General features: G+C 34.7%; 2 protein-coding genes across 2 annotated transcripts; one reads left to right on the forward strand and one right to left on the reverse strand.

The window, feature by feature from the left end:
* Positions 1-5,593: 5,593 nt before the first annotated feature.
* LOC100754882 (taste receptor type 2 member 109-like) lies at positions 5,594-6,517 on the reverse strand. The gene has a single exon (XM_027429997.2). The coding sequence runs from the start codon at positions 6,515-6,517 to the stop codon at positions 5,594-5,596; it is 924 nt and encodes a 307-aa protein (XP_027285798.1).
* A 3,638-nt stretch (positions 6,518-10,155) lies between these two features.
* LOC100754594 (taste receptor type 2 member 136-like) lies at positions 10,156-13,760 on the forward strand. The gene is made up of 2 exons (XM_027429981.1): positions 10,156-10,227; positions 12,717-13,760. Exons 1-2 carry the CDS (start codon positions 10,156-10,158, stop codon positions 13,758-13,760), a joined length of 1,116 nt encoding a protein of 371 aa, XP_027285782.1.
* The last annotated feature ends 1,306 nt before the right edge of the window (positions 13,761-15,066 follow it).

Here is a 15,066-nt window from a genome sequence, read left to right on the forward strand (position 1 = left end):
TACGTTCTGATCTTCATAGCATAAAATGTATTTATAAAAAGCAAATAAAATAAAAAGCAAAAGTGGTTTAAAAAACTAAAATTATAAAAGCAGTTCTCAAATTATTAACGTCTTTCCTTAATAAGAAATTTGAAAGAAATTATGCTCTTGACAATAAATGGAACACTGACGGTGGGACATTACTGTGTTTATTCTTCATTCCCCTCATTATCATAATGAAAATTTTGTTTTGATTCTTTCATATTAAATCTGACACAGTCAGTAATGCTTATGGCATCATATTCTAAGTTTACTCAAAGTACTTTTACAACTATTGAATCATATTTTATGCCTGGATTATTGTAATGATTCTCCTTATATGAAAGGCAAGATACAAAGTCAGGATGATCTAATGCCCTCTAAAACATAATTATTCTATCTGATTTAAAATTGAGTGTTCTTGTCTCCCAATAATATGAGAAGTTTAAATAAGAAAATGTAATCTTAAAGTGCTAAATTTGCGTGGCATAATTAAAATGACCATTTTCCTGAGGTGAGCAAATGTTTTTTTATACTACATAACAGAGTAAGAACATGGTGAAAGGCACTTAACACTACAAATCAGAAGAAAATGCCTATCATCTTTTATATAAGTAAGGTTTTAGAATATGAACATGGTATCTGTTATCCTCAAACTTTCTGATGATTTTCATAGATGCATCAAACACTGAAACACATATATTCATCTTTATATAATTACCATCATTGGAATTTTTTGTAGGAATATCTTTACAAATTACTCAAATATCACCTTTTTGGAAAAATGGCAGGAGGTATAAAGAAATACAAAGACATTCAGATTGGTTTTGCTAGAAGTACCATAGTGTCACAGATAGTAAACTTTGAATGTGGAGGCTTACTTCACATACTCTATGTGGAGAGAAATATAAGGTTGGAAAAATTGACCATCTTCATAGCAAATGTAATATTTTGGAGCTGGTAGCAGAGATGAGATGGTTGATATTTACTAAACGGTAAGAACAATTTTCTATTTTTAATCTATAAAATGCATTTGATCACAATTTTATATAAAGTCTTCTTCAAATAAACAGCTGTGGGGATGGACAAAACAATGAATTCAATTAGCTGAGGTACTGTATCTCCTGACACAGTCAGTGCTGGTCACTAGTACAGTGAAGACATTAGAAAAATTTCCAGAAACAAATTATCCTATTCCTTTTGCTTGGATGAGAATTATGCTTATGAATAAATGAGCTTTGGGCAGTGTGTGTGTGTGTGAGAGAGAGAGAGAGAGAGAGAGAGAGAGAGAGAGAGAGAGAGAGAGAGAGAGAGAGAGAGAGAGAGAGAGGAGGAGAGAGAGAGAGAGAGAGAGAGAGAGAGAGAGAGAGAGATATCCACAGCTGTGATTTCTTAATATCCAAACCAAAAGTTTAATCAACATTGGGATTTTGTACGTGTATTGAAGTTTCAGGTTCCTTTTGCTGCCTTTGGACAGCATACAATAAGAAAGTAATAGTAAACTGCAGAGATCTCAGTGCTTTGCATGGAACACACTGTCCCTCATATGTCTCAGAAGTCCTGTCCACAGACTGCATTCCTAGTCACCACAGGCTAGAATTTTCCACAGCAGATGCTGGAGGAAAAGCTCTTTTCTCATTTGCTAGCATGCAAATGTAGATATATTCTTTTCATAGTTTCACCATTTTCAACCTTCTATAACATCTGCTTCATTTGAGTTTATCGAGTATAGATATCAGCTAATATGTAAAATTGAAAGAATGAAACAGGAAGAAAATGTCTAAATTAATAGATGAAACCTAATCTGCAGTTGATTTGAATAGTTTATTATTACCAAGGTGTTACATTTTAGAAACCATCACATTCCTGCAGAGGATTTATAAAAAAAAGATTTGTGGAATTTTCCTAATAATTATCTTTCTTCTTTTTCCTCTAAATTCTCAGAAAATTAGATCTTCTGTAATATAAATAATAAACATAAATAAACACACCCCTGCCTCCCACAATTTTCCACACTTTCCATCTGGCTTCCTAAGCATTCTAAGGAAATAAAGATATGAAAATTTATTTTCTATTTTCCATGGTGATCCTCAAAGAAAGAGACACAACCCACTTCAACCTTTCATTTGTACTCAATCTCCTTACCTCATAATTCTCACTCAGTGCATCTTTCATGCTAACAGTATTGGAAAACTCTTTGCCAGTGAGTAATGAAAGTTTAACTGCTTCAGTACTGATGAAACATTTTATAGATGCTCCTGAAATCTCTTCATTTTTAATTAAAATTGAATGCAAAAATCTCACACAAGTTACTTTGGAAACTGATTCCCTCATTTTAAGAAGAAATCATCTAAATAAATTATGCTGTTTTCAAATTTAGTTTTCTTTTGTGTGTATACGTTATGCACCTGAGTGTATGTATGTGTACTGCATACATATGGGAGACCTGGAAGGTCAAGAGGGTTTTTGGATCCCCAGGAACTGCTTACTGAGGGTTGTGAGGCACAGCATGGGCACTGGGAACTCAAACCAGAAGGCAGGTTCTCTGCAGAAAAAGTAAGTGACCTGAAATCCAAAACAATTTCTCCAGCCCTAACTTATGATGCAGAAGACATATTTTTCATACCCCTGCTAGATTTTACTAGTAAGAAATGATTTTTGTCATTACAGAGTTTTAAATGTTTCAGTCTTGACTCAAGAATAACTTAAATTGTATTTGAAAATGTTGTTTGACTTCTTCTATTTGATTAACATAGTGCTTATTTCACTCTATCTGTGAAGGAGAGCTGCACAAGGTAACAGAAACCATCCCAAGAGAAAAGAATGTATGTTGCATGAAACTATAGGATTTTGTACTTTTACATTGGGTTTAACTCTTCCTTTGTTCCAGTTTTTCCCACTATTCCAATCCCCCATTCCTCTATTTTAGAATTAACAGGTTTATTGTGTGCCACAGTATGTTGTATGTTTGCAATTTCCTTTTGATTTTATGGTGGCCACAATTAAGAAATTTCCTAGAGTCTCAGAAAGTAATTTAGATTTTTAAACAGCAGTGAATGTTAAAGATGATAAGGTTTAAGTGTATTTTGCATTGTGATATGGCCATGAGCCTATAGAGATCAGTGAGAGGAGCGTGGTGATTTGGTTTAACAAAACGTCCTCCATAGCCCAGGTATTTGAACAATTAAAGTAGCATTTTTAAAGGATAGAGTACAAACTCTCTGAAGGAGTATATCACTGGGGACAGGCTCTGAGAGTTTTTGGCCTCATCTCACTTCTAGTTCATACAATCTGCTGTGTGATTGTAGCTGAAGATGTGATCTCTCATTTCCCTGCTCCCTCTGCCAGCTGCCATGTCTCCTCCACCATTACCTCTTTTTCCATAATATGATCATTGTCTTATGACGGCAGCATTAAAGTAACAAATATAAACCCTTATATGAAAATACCATTATCACAGGTAAAAATCCCCCTAAATATCATTTTAAACATATATACACAATACAGATCTAGTGTTATATTAGTAACTTCAAAAAGATTTTTATCTGATAGTCATAATGCTATCAGAAGAGGCACTGAATGGCTACTAAGAGAATTAAAGATAGATCAAGATCATTTGGCTCTGACTCTACAACACTCCTACTTTCCACTATCGTGAAGTCATCATTCAAACTCTCCTCTGTCAGTCAGTAAGTTGGTCTTGAAAAAAATTTAATGAGATGTCTCTAGCTCTAGGAACTACAGACCACAAATTGACATGCACAGAATTCAGTTTACAAGACTCCCATATTCCTCCTGATATATAGTTTAAGTCATACTTTTATCAGGCATACAGTGAAAGTTCTTAAAATTTCCCCTTCCCTGTAGAAGTTAAGTATTCTCTGTTGAATAACATTGATGGGTGCATCATAAACATACTGACATTTACAGGGAGTGTATGACTTCATAATCTTATCTGGACACTTTTGCATTTAGTAGACAAATTAATTATCAAATATCATAGAGAAAAAGGAGAATAATTGCTTCAAGTGCCAAAATTATACATTCTGTACAATGGTTTCTGCCACCAAATGTTACTGGGAATGAAAGTCTTCTTGTGCTGTAGGAATTTGTGTGGGTGTTCTATTTATTGAAGGTTGTTGCTTTCACCTATATTGGATCCTATTGTCCTGCTGTATCCTGGAACAATCACAGGAAAAGTAGCATTACGCATGTGTGAGAACTCAGATGGAATGAAGGCAAAGACACTTATGGTAACTATTGGGAATGTACATTAACCCAGAAACACTTGTCTACTGTACATAAGGCTATAGTTTTAATCTCCAATGGGAAAAATAAGAGGTTCTTATCTTAGAAACTGCTTGGAAGAAATGTTCACTTTCTTTATTTCAGAGCTTCTGTTTCTCATTAAAATATATTCTAATGGTGCAATAAATATATGTCAACCATATACACTTTTTTTCAATGAATGAGTAAATATTTTATGGGAACATGGAAAAGTGTATTATAAACTTGACACAGAAATTTTGAAATATTTATTCATGAAAATACCTCCGAACAAAGAATTATTCATCTCTAATAAGATTCAGAATCGAGTCATACTAATGATTTGACTGCATAAAACACTTGGACTCTGATCAAGTTTTACCATTATGAACATTGTAAAACTATTTGAAATCATTTCACAAACTAATTTAATTTTATAGGCTTTTCAATTCTGCAATACAATAAAAAGTAAGAACAGGTAAACATAAGAAGATCTGCTATTGTATGTGGGTCATTAATAAAATATTACAAATTATGAAAATATGGATACATGATTGTCCAAAATGTAAAACCCAACAATTTCAAATTAATGTTTTTAAGAGTTGTACAAACTTTTGTATCTTATAATTGTGCATTAAAATAAAATAGATTATTATGTTACCTAAAATAATACAGAAAAATACATTATACCTAGGAATGTAAATTACATAGTCCTAAAAATTAGTAAATTATTTTAGAATGATTAATAATGAAACTAATAACAGAGATATAGTTAACTATTAACACAGTAGTCTCATAATTCTAAAGGATTGGCAAAAATAATTCCAATTGAGCTCTGTGTTTAATAAAATATCTGCATTCCCTGTGATTTGTAAGTATATGACAGTATACATTTCATGTCTAAACTTTTATCTACATATCCTGTATTTATATGGCTTCACTCATATACTTTTATTACAGTTGGCATGGATACAAAAACACATATAGTATAGGTCAATAACTCAAAATCTCATGGTTAATAATTGCTACAAAGTCTATTTAATTTTGATATATTTATGTTTTAGTAGGTTACAACCACATCCTTATTTAATATATATGTATTAAGAAATTACTTTGTACGTGATTTGCTAAATCAGTAATAGTTTTAGCTAGTGCTTATTGCAAACAAAACAAATTTTTGCAGTCAAATCAAAGATTGTATACAATGTAAAATACAAACGAAGTTTTCATTTGTTACTATTTGTCTAGAATATGCCATATGATGCCTCGCGTTTCAGAGATCAGGCTTCCATATAATTGAGCCTCTATTTCAGCCACCACAGCACAGAGAAAGACAGGCCTGTCTCAGTTTCACGTCTCCCAGAATCAGGACACATGAATGGAATGAAGGAAAAGCTACATATATAACCTGACAAAATGAAATGAAAAGACTTTGATTTATTAACTCATATTTCCAAAGCTGTAGTAACAGAGACAAGATAAAAATGGTGTATAACAAAAGAAAGGCCGTCACGATTTGCAGGGCTTTGATGTGGGCTGTAGTACTGGCATCTCTGTACCTTTGCACACGCTGCTGCATCTTCTTGTAGTGTTCCCACAGAGAGAAGATGAGCAGGAGGAAAGATAGCATGCACACGCCAAAGGGGACAAACAGGAAAATAGTGTGGAACCTTAACACACGCCTGTAACACTGTGTATAGTAATGAGAACGGAAACTGTAGGAGATGTTTCTTTGAAATTCACTTATACACACATTAGTTTCCAAGTTGACCAGTAAAATATTGAAAAACAAGGGGATCAGGGATAGCAGCAGTGTCACTGAAACTGTCTTTTTAACTCTCCACTTTAAATAAAGAAAAAGAGAGTTAGAAAAATTGGTTATTTTGAGAAAATAAAAGACACCAAGGCATGTCGAAAGCCAGATGCTGGAATGGTTGACTATAATCCACAGATTGCTAAAGACTTTTATCATCCCTGCAGCCGTTGTTAAATCTGGATACAATGAGGATATTAATAAACATGTAAGCAATAACCAGAGCAGACACATTCTGGAGACGGCCAAAGCAGTGAGGATTTGATTTAGGAATGAGATTTTTTTCCTCTTGACCCAGTTCATGCAGTTCACCAGTGCCAAGAATCCATTTCCTAAATTTCCAATGATTACTTCCATGATTAAGATGATCATAAATGTGTTCTGAAAAATATCATATATTGATTGCAGAAAATGCTCCATTTTTTATATAAGTTCTGAAGATTTGTTCACATACTCGTTTGACATGCTATTTTTAAATGTATTTTTGAGGGTTTCTGGTTTTATGCTCATAACATACTTACTCCTAACTCTCCCCCACATGCTAACAGAGGAACAAAGCATGGAGGTTTACCAATGATGGAGACTGAAGCTCTTCCCATGGAAACGTGTCTCCTCACACAGATCAGGCAGGTCAGACCAGAACTCGTCTGCACACAAACAGCTCCCATCATATTTTTCTAGTCAATGATAAAGAAAAGGTTGGAAATGCACATGTTCCTGTGCAAAACATTGTTTTCATTACCTAGATACCAGCGTCAATCTATGTATTTTGATGTGACTATTTGAGTTCTGTGCAAAATGCTTTAAAAAGTAACCAAGTATACAAAAGATGTCAAAAATGTAAACAGATTATGGAACTTTCTGAGATATAAGGCTTTATAGGTACTTCAAAATTGCCAGTCTGTGCAGAGACCTGGCCATATCATGTCTACAGATCTCATATTCTGACCTGTGAAATAATGACTTAAGGATCTTTATTCTTCAAATATATTTTGTTAAGTTAAAAATATTTGTTAAGTTAAAAATATTTCCGTATTATTTCACATGCATAGATACATCTGTGCAAATGCTCATCACAAATACATATTTACTGAGATTTAAATACTTTTAAAATTTTAATTGTGTTCATATTTGTCAATATATAATGTGCATCTAGATCATGCTTAGTTAGTATTGTACAAGTTGTTCAGGCCATGCTTATGATACGTTTCCCATTTTACCTGTTGTGTTAGGTCTATTTTACATGTATATAAGGCAGGAAATTCTTCTTATGCTGTGAACAGTCAATGAGGTGGATTAGCCCATCCACACAGCAAGACACCTCCTCATTCCCAGCCTCTCTTATTCTTATTCTTCAATTTGCAACAAAGACTATCAGATTGTGTCCACCTCCCTTCAGTTGCCTCCAGTATCTTCTTTGTAAACATCACTGATTGTCACCAAAGCAGATGAAGGATGTCAAACATGCTGGAATAGACAAAGAATGAGCATTTTGATAAGGTAGTTAAAGAGGAATAGTGGACACAATTAAATAAACCAGGAATGGTTGTCAAATATGTTGTAGATGGCAGAGAGAGAGTCACGCAGTAATTTAACATCTAATACTGATAGAATTTTAAATCAGTGAATCAAAGAAAGTGAACCTGACTCATTTGAAAACTCATACTTATGCATTCTTTGGAGGTAAGACAGATGGAGAAGGCATAACAGGCCACTTTGTGATATATTAGTGAAAGCATCTAAGAATGGAAAAATGCACATACCTTCAGTGTAGTGGCAGGAAGATCCCTATGGTTTGACTCCTCTCAGGTAGCAAAGTGAACTCAACTAAGAAGAGAAACACAGAGAAATAGGACAAGGGTTGGAGCTGTGTAGAATGGGTGCTGACAGTAAGACTTCATAGGCTTTCTAATCAGGACTTGCATCTGTAGCAAAGATTACACTCACTTGTAAGGAGCTCTTTTGAGCCTCGCAAGAGAGCTTTCTTTCTGGATTCGAATCAAATAGTAGATAAAAAATTAAATATCAAACCAATAGTTTTTACTATAAGAACTTTATGTAGTTAATTTGATTATGGCCTTGGGAATCTGTACAAGACTCTCTAATATCTATCAATGTCAATAGCATGATTAGGAAGAGAAGAATATAGGTCAACTGAATATCCTCTTTGAACTGTACCCAACAGGCTAGAGGAAAACTCCTGCACATGCTCCTTGCTGCAGATCTTAAGGATATGTTGGCTTGAAGAAATGAGGACAAAAGTTGGACAGCTGACTAAAGAGAAAGCCATCTCAATAGTTCTCATAGTGTCAGGACAGTAGGAAAAGCATCTCTATTTAGTTTTCAAAAACCAGAGATTAGTATCTGCTTCCTGAAATTGCCTGACTTAGTCTATTTATTCAGCTCTCTGAAGTTTATCCTTACCCTCTAGTTAAAATTAAGAATAGAAGACCTGCTGGGCAGTGGTGGCACAGGTCTGTAATCCCAGCACTCAGAGGCAGAGGCAGGCAGATCTCTGTGAGTTCAAGGCCTTCCTGGTCTGCAAAGTGAGTTCCAGGACAGCCAGAGCTGTTACACATAGAGACACTGTCTCAAAAAAAAAAGGAAAAAGATAGAAAAACCCTTCCATATAACAAAGTAATGATACCTCTTATGTTAGGCATCTACTTTGCAAAGCAAATCAATTCAAATGATAGTGGCTTTCATCTAACAACCAGAAACACTTGTCATCTTTTGCTCTTTCTGTGTGTTAGATTTTCCTCCTCCAAGAGCCGAAACAGTTGGAAATACAAAGGATCATTGAACCAACTCTATTTATCTATATATGCTGTATTTCTATCCAAGATTGTGACTCAGAGCTCCAGAAACAGATGCGACAAGAAGAGAAGTTCTCCAATGTAGCCTTAGATTCTACCCTATTTAAGTTCCTTTATGTCAAGAGACAACATTACAACACATTTGCAGATTTCAATTGGCTCTTATTTGCAAATATAGTTCTGCAAAATGAAACATGCATTCTTATGTTCTTCCGGTGGGCATTAGCTTTATAGACAGAAAATACAGTAAAAAAAAAAAAAAAAAAAACAAGGGTTCATAAATAAAAATGAAAAACCAAAGATTCATCATCTATCATTTGATCAATCATTGATCAAAAAACAAAAAATGGTCATTTCAAATATTTTTTTTCAAAAGCAAAATTTGAGGGACTTTTTCTTTTAAATATAGTATTTACTAAACTGGTCAGTTGGAGGGATTTCTTGTCTTTCTCTTTCTCCTCCTCTTCATCCTCCTCTTTTTCCTCCTCATCGTCCTCCTGTTCTCCTCCCTGCTTACTCTTCCATCTGTCCTGTCCATTTTAACAACTCTGTTTCCTATCATGATGTGGAATTACAGCATGAGTACCTCATTTTTCCTAGTCTGTTGAGCTTAGTGTAAGAGAGCAGTCCAAACCTGGTTAAAGTAGCAGCCTCTGTTTTTTTTCCTACCTCCTTTAGGTTGAAACAGACCCTCTTGGAGGGATGGGAGAAGCTCATAATACCAGGAAATAAACACAAGGTTTACAATGCTCTTGGAATTCACAAGGTTCAAGTCCTGTCTCCAAGGTTATGTAAGTAGTGGCAATCGCCCAGGAACTCTTACTGATGAGCTACCAGCAAGTCTAGCATCTTTCCTAAGTCCTGACTGGTGCTGGGATAGGCTGCTCATGGGTGGAGCTATTCTTAGACACCCATGGGCCTGTAAGTAAGCCTTGACCCATCCTCCCACAAGCAACCCAAAGAAACTCACTGGTTTACTAAGCTGGATGTGAGTGAAATCATTTCTTTGGTCTGTCATTAGTCTTTTATCAGGGCTGGACATCTCCCCTGGATTCCATTCTTCTATAAATTATTGATAGTTACTGTTGACATACTAATTGTGAAAATAGATCATCATGGTAGGTGGATTATACTCTCCCTACTTATGTGTGATATATCCAACTATCAAATTCAGAAATGGAGAATTTCAATCACCTTCATAATTATATCATCATGTAAATCCATTAATTTTTGACAATTACAATGATTCCCTTAATTACATCGTCAATTTCCTCCATTTCTATCCAAGACTATCTAAATGAAAAAGTAAAAGAGGTAAAAAGGAAAACACAAAATGTAGTAAAAATACATAATTTATAGTAATTTCTAAATGACTCTATCAGGACCATCTCTGTTAAAGGTATTATCTCTAAATTCTGGGTCAAATCTGAAAACCCTAGCTCTCTACAATTCGTGGAGAATGTAAGTCGAGAACTGTTAAAGTTTTCTAGAAAGCTAAGCAGATAATGTAACAAAGAATAGAGACTCTGACGCCAAACTCTGTTCTCAATTCCTTCGAGCCAGTAAGTTTGTGGGTGTTAGCAAATAGTCACATCACAGCATATAAAAATAAGAACTATATATGGTCTTACAGCTCAATGAACTAATAATGGCAACTATATTTTAACATTCCATTTTATCTTGTTACTTTTAAACATGTTTCATTCACTGTTTAGTATTAATCTGAGGCCTTAAATAATGTAGAAATTAATTTAAGATAATATCCTATAGAAATAATCACTGTTCTATATTAATTCTTATTTTTTTTTGAGTCAAGGTGTGTCTATATAGCTTTGGTTGGCATGGGAGTCATTGTCCAGCTATGCTGGCCTTGAACTTGAAGTTATCCCTTTCAAGTGCTGGCATATAGCTGACAGCTATTGTTTCAAGACTCTTATTTGGTTTACTTGAGGAAGCACATTTACATTTGTATGTTTTATATGGGAATAATATTACTCTATTTGTAGTAAACCAGCTTAAGGATACTAAACCTTGTCAAACATGTCAGACAGAAGAGCATAAACCCTATCCCCAAAGCAAACACACCAAACATGCTTAATCTCTTGTCAATAATTATTATTATATGAATTTGTTATTTTTCTCTTATAGACAAATGTTCTCAAAAAGCAGTTTTTTAAGATTTTGTTTGTTTTCAATGTGGGAGGGGATTGCACTGTTGTTGGTAATGAAGATGATATTATTTTTACTTGCATTTTACTCATAAGCAGTTGTTAAAAAAAACAAAACATATTGCCTGGTGGTGGTGGCGCACACCTTTAATCCCAGCACTTGGGAGGCAGAAGCAGGCGGATCTTTGTGAGTTCGAGGCCAGCCTGGTCTCCAGATCGAGTGCCAGGATAGGCTCCAAAGCTACACAAAGAAACCCTGTCTTGAAAAATCAAAAACAAACAAACAAACAAACAAACAAACAAAAAACTACACAGAGAAACCCTGTCTCAAAAAACCAAAACAAACAAACAAACAAACAAACAAAGGCCCACATTATAGCCACTTGAAGTCAAGTGCCTGGTTTGGTTTTTCCCTCTTTGAAGTATGCCTTCAAAGCCTTCTCTAAAACCAATTATATTATAAAAATTGAAAAAAATAGAATGTACAAATTAGACTATTTTAATACCCACTAATTTTAAAAATAAAGTTATCAAAATCAATTACATTAGAAACTGATTATTTATAACTCCACAATGACAAACACATGTTTTTTTGAGAAATCTTTGGAAAACTGTTGTGGTCAGAGAGTTAGTTCAGCGGTTAAGAGCATTTGTTCTTGGAAAGGACCTCGGTTTGATTCTCAGCACCCACATCGAGGCTTCCATCCCTCAGGCACCAGGCACGCATGGGGCACACCAACATGCATGCAAGCAAAACACTCATGCACACAAAATAATAAAATAAAATTTAAAAGGAAAGTAATAAAGAATTATTTTAAAATACTATCGATTATTTGAAACAAATGATATATAAATAGTAACTATACCTAAGAGAATAATTATATAAATATCTATTTATGGTACATATATTTGAAAATATTTGTGTTATATTTTTAGTGGACCAAATGCCTTGAAGTACAAATGACTTCTTCAAACTTACATGATATCTTTGAAAATAGTCTTCAATTGAGGAGACTACAGTACAATGATTCTTTTATCCATGAGAGATGACGGACCATGAATGAGCACATGCAAGCACTGTGCAAACAACTTTTGTCAGCTTTTAAGGGAAAATTATGCATAGGTGATAGGTGTTTTCATCAGTTATCAGACTGTATGAAGTGTAAGCCATCCTGCTGCCCCATGCAAAGGCCTTGACAATTTGGTTAGGAAATTTTCATATATTTTTAATATTTAAATCTCTCATTTAACAGTAAATCCATATTGGTAATAATTATATATCTAACCAAGATAGAGAAAACTATTTACAAACTCATTGAATATCCTTTGTACTGAGTTTTAAAATTTTAATAACAAATCAGTAACATAGATGAATACAAATTATGGTAGGCTTAAGCAGGAGGAAATATTTTAAGCCAAATCCATGTATTTGTTTATTTGAATGCTTGCCAATAAGAATATAGCTTCCCTTTAAGCTCAGCTCTGAAATACACCAGTTCTTAGATAGGTGTTTGAATAAAATCCATTTGAACTGTTTTGCAAGTATTCTTGTTTCTATAAAAACAGCACCAAACTCATTCACCAGCACATGGGGTTGCCTTCACACTTGACATTGGCCATGGTATTTAAAAACAGCACAATCTTCACTGGCCACAAACAAAGAGCACAGGAATCAGCGTGTTCACAAACTCACAACCAGTGACACGAGAGCTACACACATTTTTTCATCTTTTAAAAACTATTTGTTCAGATGTGATGAGTTTTTTTCTCATTATTGCAGCCATCACAATGACGGCAGAAGTTACTCTTGGAAGCTTTGCCAACGTCTTCATTGTTCTGGTGAACTTTACTGACTGTATCAAGAGAAGAAAAATCTCCTTAGCTGATAGAATTCTCACTGCTCTGGCCATCTTCAGGATTTGTTTGCTTTGGGTAATATTAATAAATTGGTGCTCAACTGTGTTTTCTCCAGCTTCATTAACTAAACAAGTGAGATTTATTATTTGTGTTGCCTGGGCTGTAACCAACCATTTTCATACCTGGCTGGCAGCTTTACTCAGCATACTGTATCTGCTGAAGATAGGCAATTTCCCGAACCGTATTTTTCTTGGCCTAAAGGGAAAGATTAAGAGTGTCATTGTAGTTGTACTTTTAGGGAGCTTGGTGTTATTGTTTCTTAATCTTACGATGATGACCATGGGCAAGAAAGTCCAAGTGAATGGTCACAGAGGCAATATGACTGAGAAGACCAAAGTGGCTTATGCTGTGAACCTTATAGTTGTGACAGCATTCACTCTAAACAATGTCATTCCCTTCACCATATCTATGATCTGTTTTCTGCTGTTAATCTATTCTCTGTGTAAACACCTTAAGACAATGAAGCTGTATGGAAAGGGATCCCACAATCCAGGCACTATGGCCCACATTAAGGCTTTGCAAGCTGTGGTCTCCTTTCTGTTGTTATTTGCCATGTTCATTCTATCTCTGATCGTATCAGGCTACAGTTATGTGAAGCCTCTGGATGAGCCAGTCCACCTGATTTGCCAGGTTATTGGAACTCTGTATCCTTCAAGCCATTCTTACATCCTGATATGGGGAAACAAGAAGATCAAACAGGCCTTTGTGTTGGCAATGGTGCAGGTGAGAGCAAGACTCTGGCTGAAAGAACGGAAACCTTAAAGTCCTCCCACCAATATTAGAGATGCAGTGGGACTAAGAGCAGAGTCCGTAGCATTTTGTGCTTCCTGTTGCTCTTGAAAATATAGACAGTGTGAATTGTTTCTAAAGAAATTTCAAGAAAATATATGTATGTCTACTAAACTAGAGATGATTTGTGTTTCTATAAAATATGCAAGAAAACCTATCTATAGCGGTCCTTTAACATTATTTTCATAAAATCTACTCTATGTCATTATTCAAAATGTGATTCATATTTTTCAGAATTATGAAGCCAGGTATATCTTCTTTATCCTCTACATAGTAAGTTTAAAACCTATTTTAAATATTATTTAAAACTGTTAGCTCCTTTTAAGAAACCATTGTTTTCTCATTATTCTTTGAACCACATGTATGTATCAAATCTTTTTAGATTCCTGATATGTTATCTAATGCTGGTCAACCCTAAATATGGGTATATACAAGAAAAACTAAATGGACTCAGTGGGTTTTGTGTGTGTGTGTGTGTGTGTGTGTGTGTGTGTGTGTGTGTGTGTGTGTTTGTGTTTGTGAAAATAATTATAATGGAAAAAAGTCTTGAATTTAAGAGGGATTGGTGGGAGAATTTAGGGAGCAGAGGAAGGGTTACAATGATATAAATTCAGTACCCATTCATCAAATTCTCAAAAATAATAAAAAATGCATTTATATCCTGGAATAAAAATTGTGAACTTCGCTGGGCGTTGGTGGCGCACGCCTTTAATCCCAGCACTCGGGAGGCAGAGGCAGGTGGATCTCTGTGAGTTCGAGGCCAGCCTGGTCTCCAGAGCGAGTGCCAGGATAGGCTTCAAAGCTACACAGAGAAACACTGTCTCGAAAAACAAAATAAAAAAATCAAAAAAAATTGTGAACTTAAGCGCATTTGTAGTAGAAGAAAATACAGCATTATTTTATCAATGAAAATAAGAAATGTTGTTAAATATTTTAAATATTTTCATTCATCTATTATACAATTTTATGACAGTTTTTCATTGATACTGTCTTAATACTCTAAAAAAATTATAGAAGCCATGATTAGAATTCATCGGGTATTTTATACTCTTTTCTCTGCTTGTCTTTTCCCCATGCTTGCCCCCAAGGATTTTTTCTATTAAGTAGACCATACAGGATATGAATGTAGACTCTGGGGCTGGGCGGGTGGATATCTAAGCAGGTAGAGGATGAGTAGATGAAGAGGAACAGTAAGAGGTATGTATAACCAAAACTAAACTTATATAGATTTCAATGATGAGTCACCACCTCTTTGAATGTCAATTCTTAATCACATATT

The sequence above is a fragment of the Cricetulus griseus genome, chromosome 8 (genome assembly GCF_003668045.3).
Source record: "Cricetulus griseus strain 17A/GY chromosome 8, alternate assembly CriGri-PICRH-1.0, whole genome shotgun sequence".
In the NCBI taxonomy this organism is placed as follows: Eukaryota; Metazoa; Chordata; class Mammalia; order Rodentia; family Cricetidae; genus Cricetulus; species Cricetulus griseus.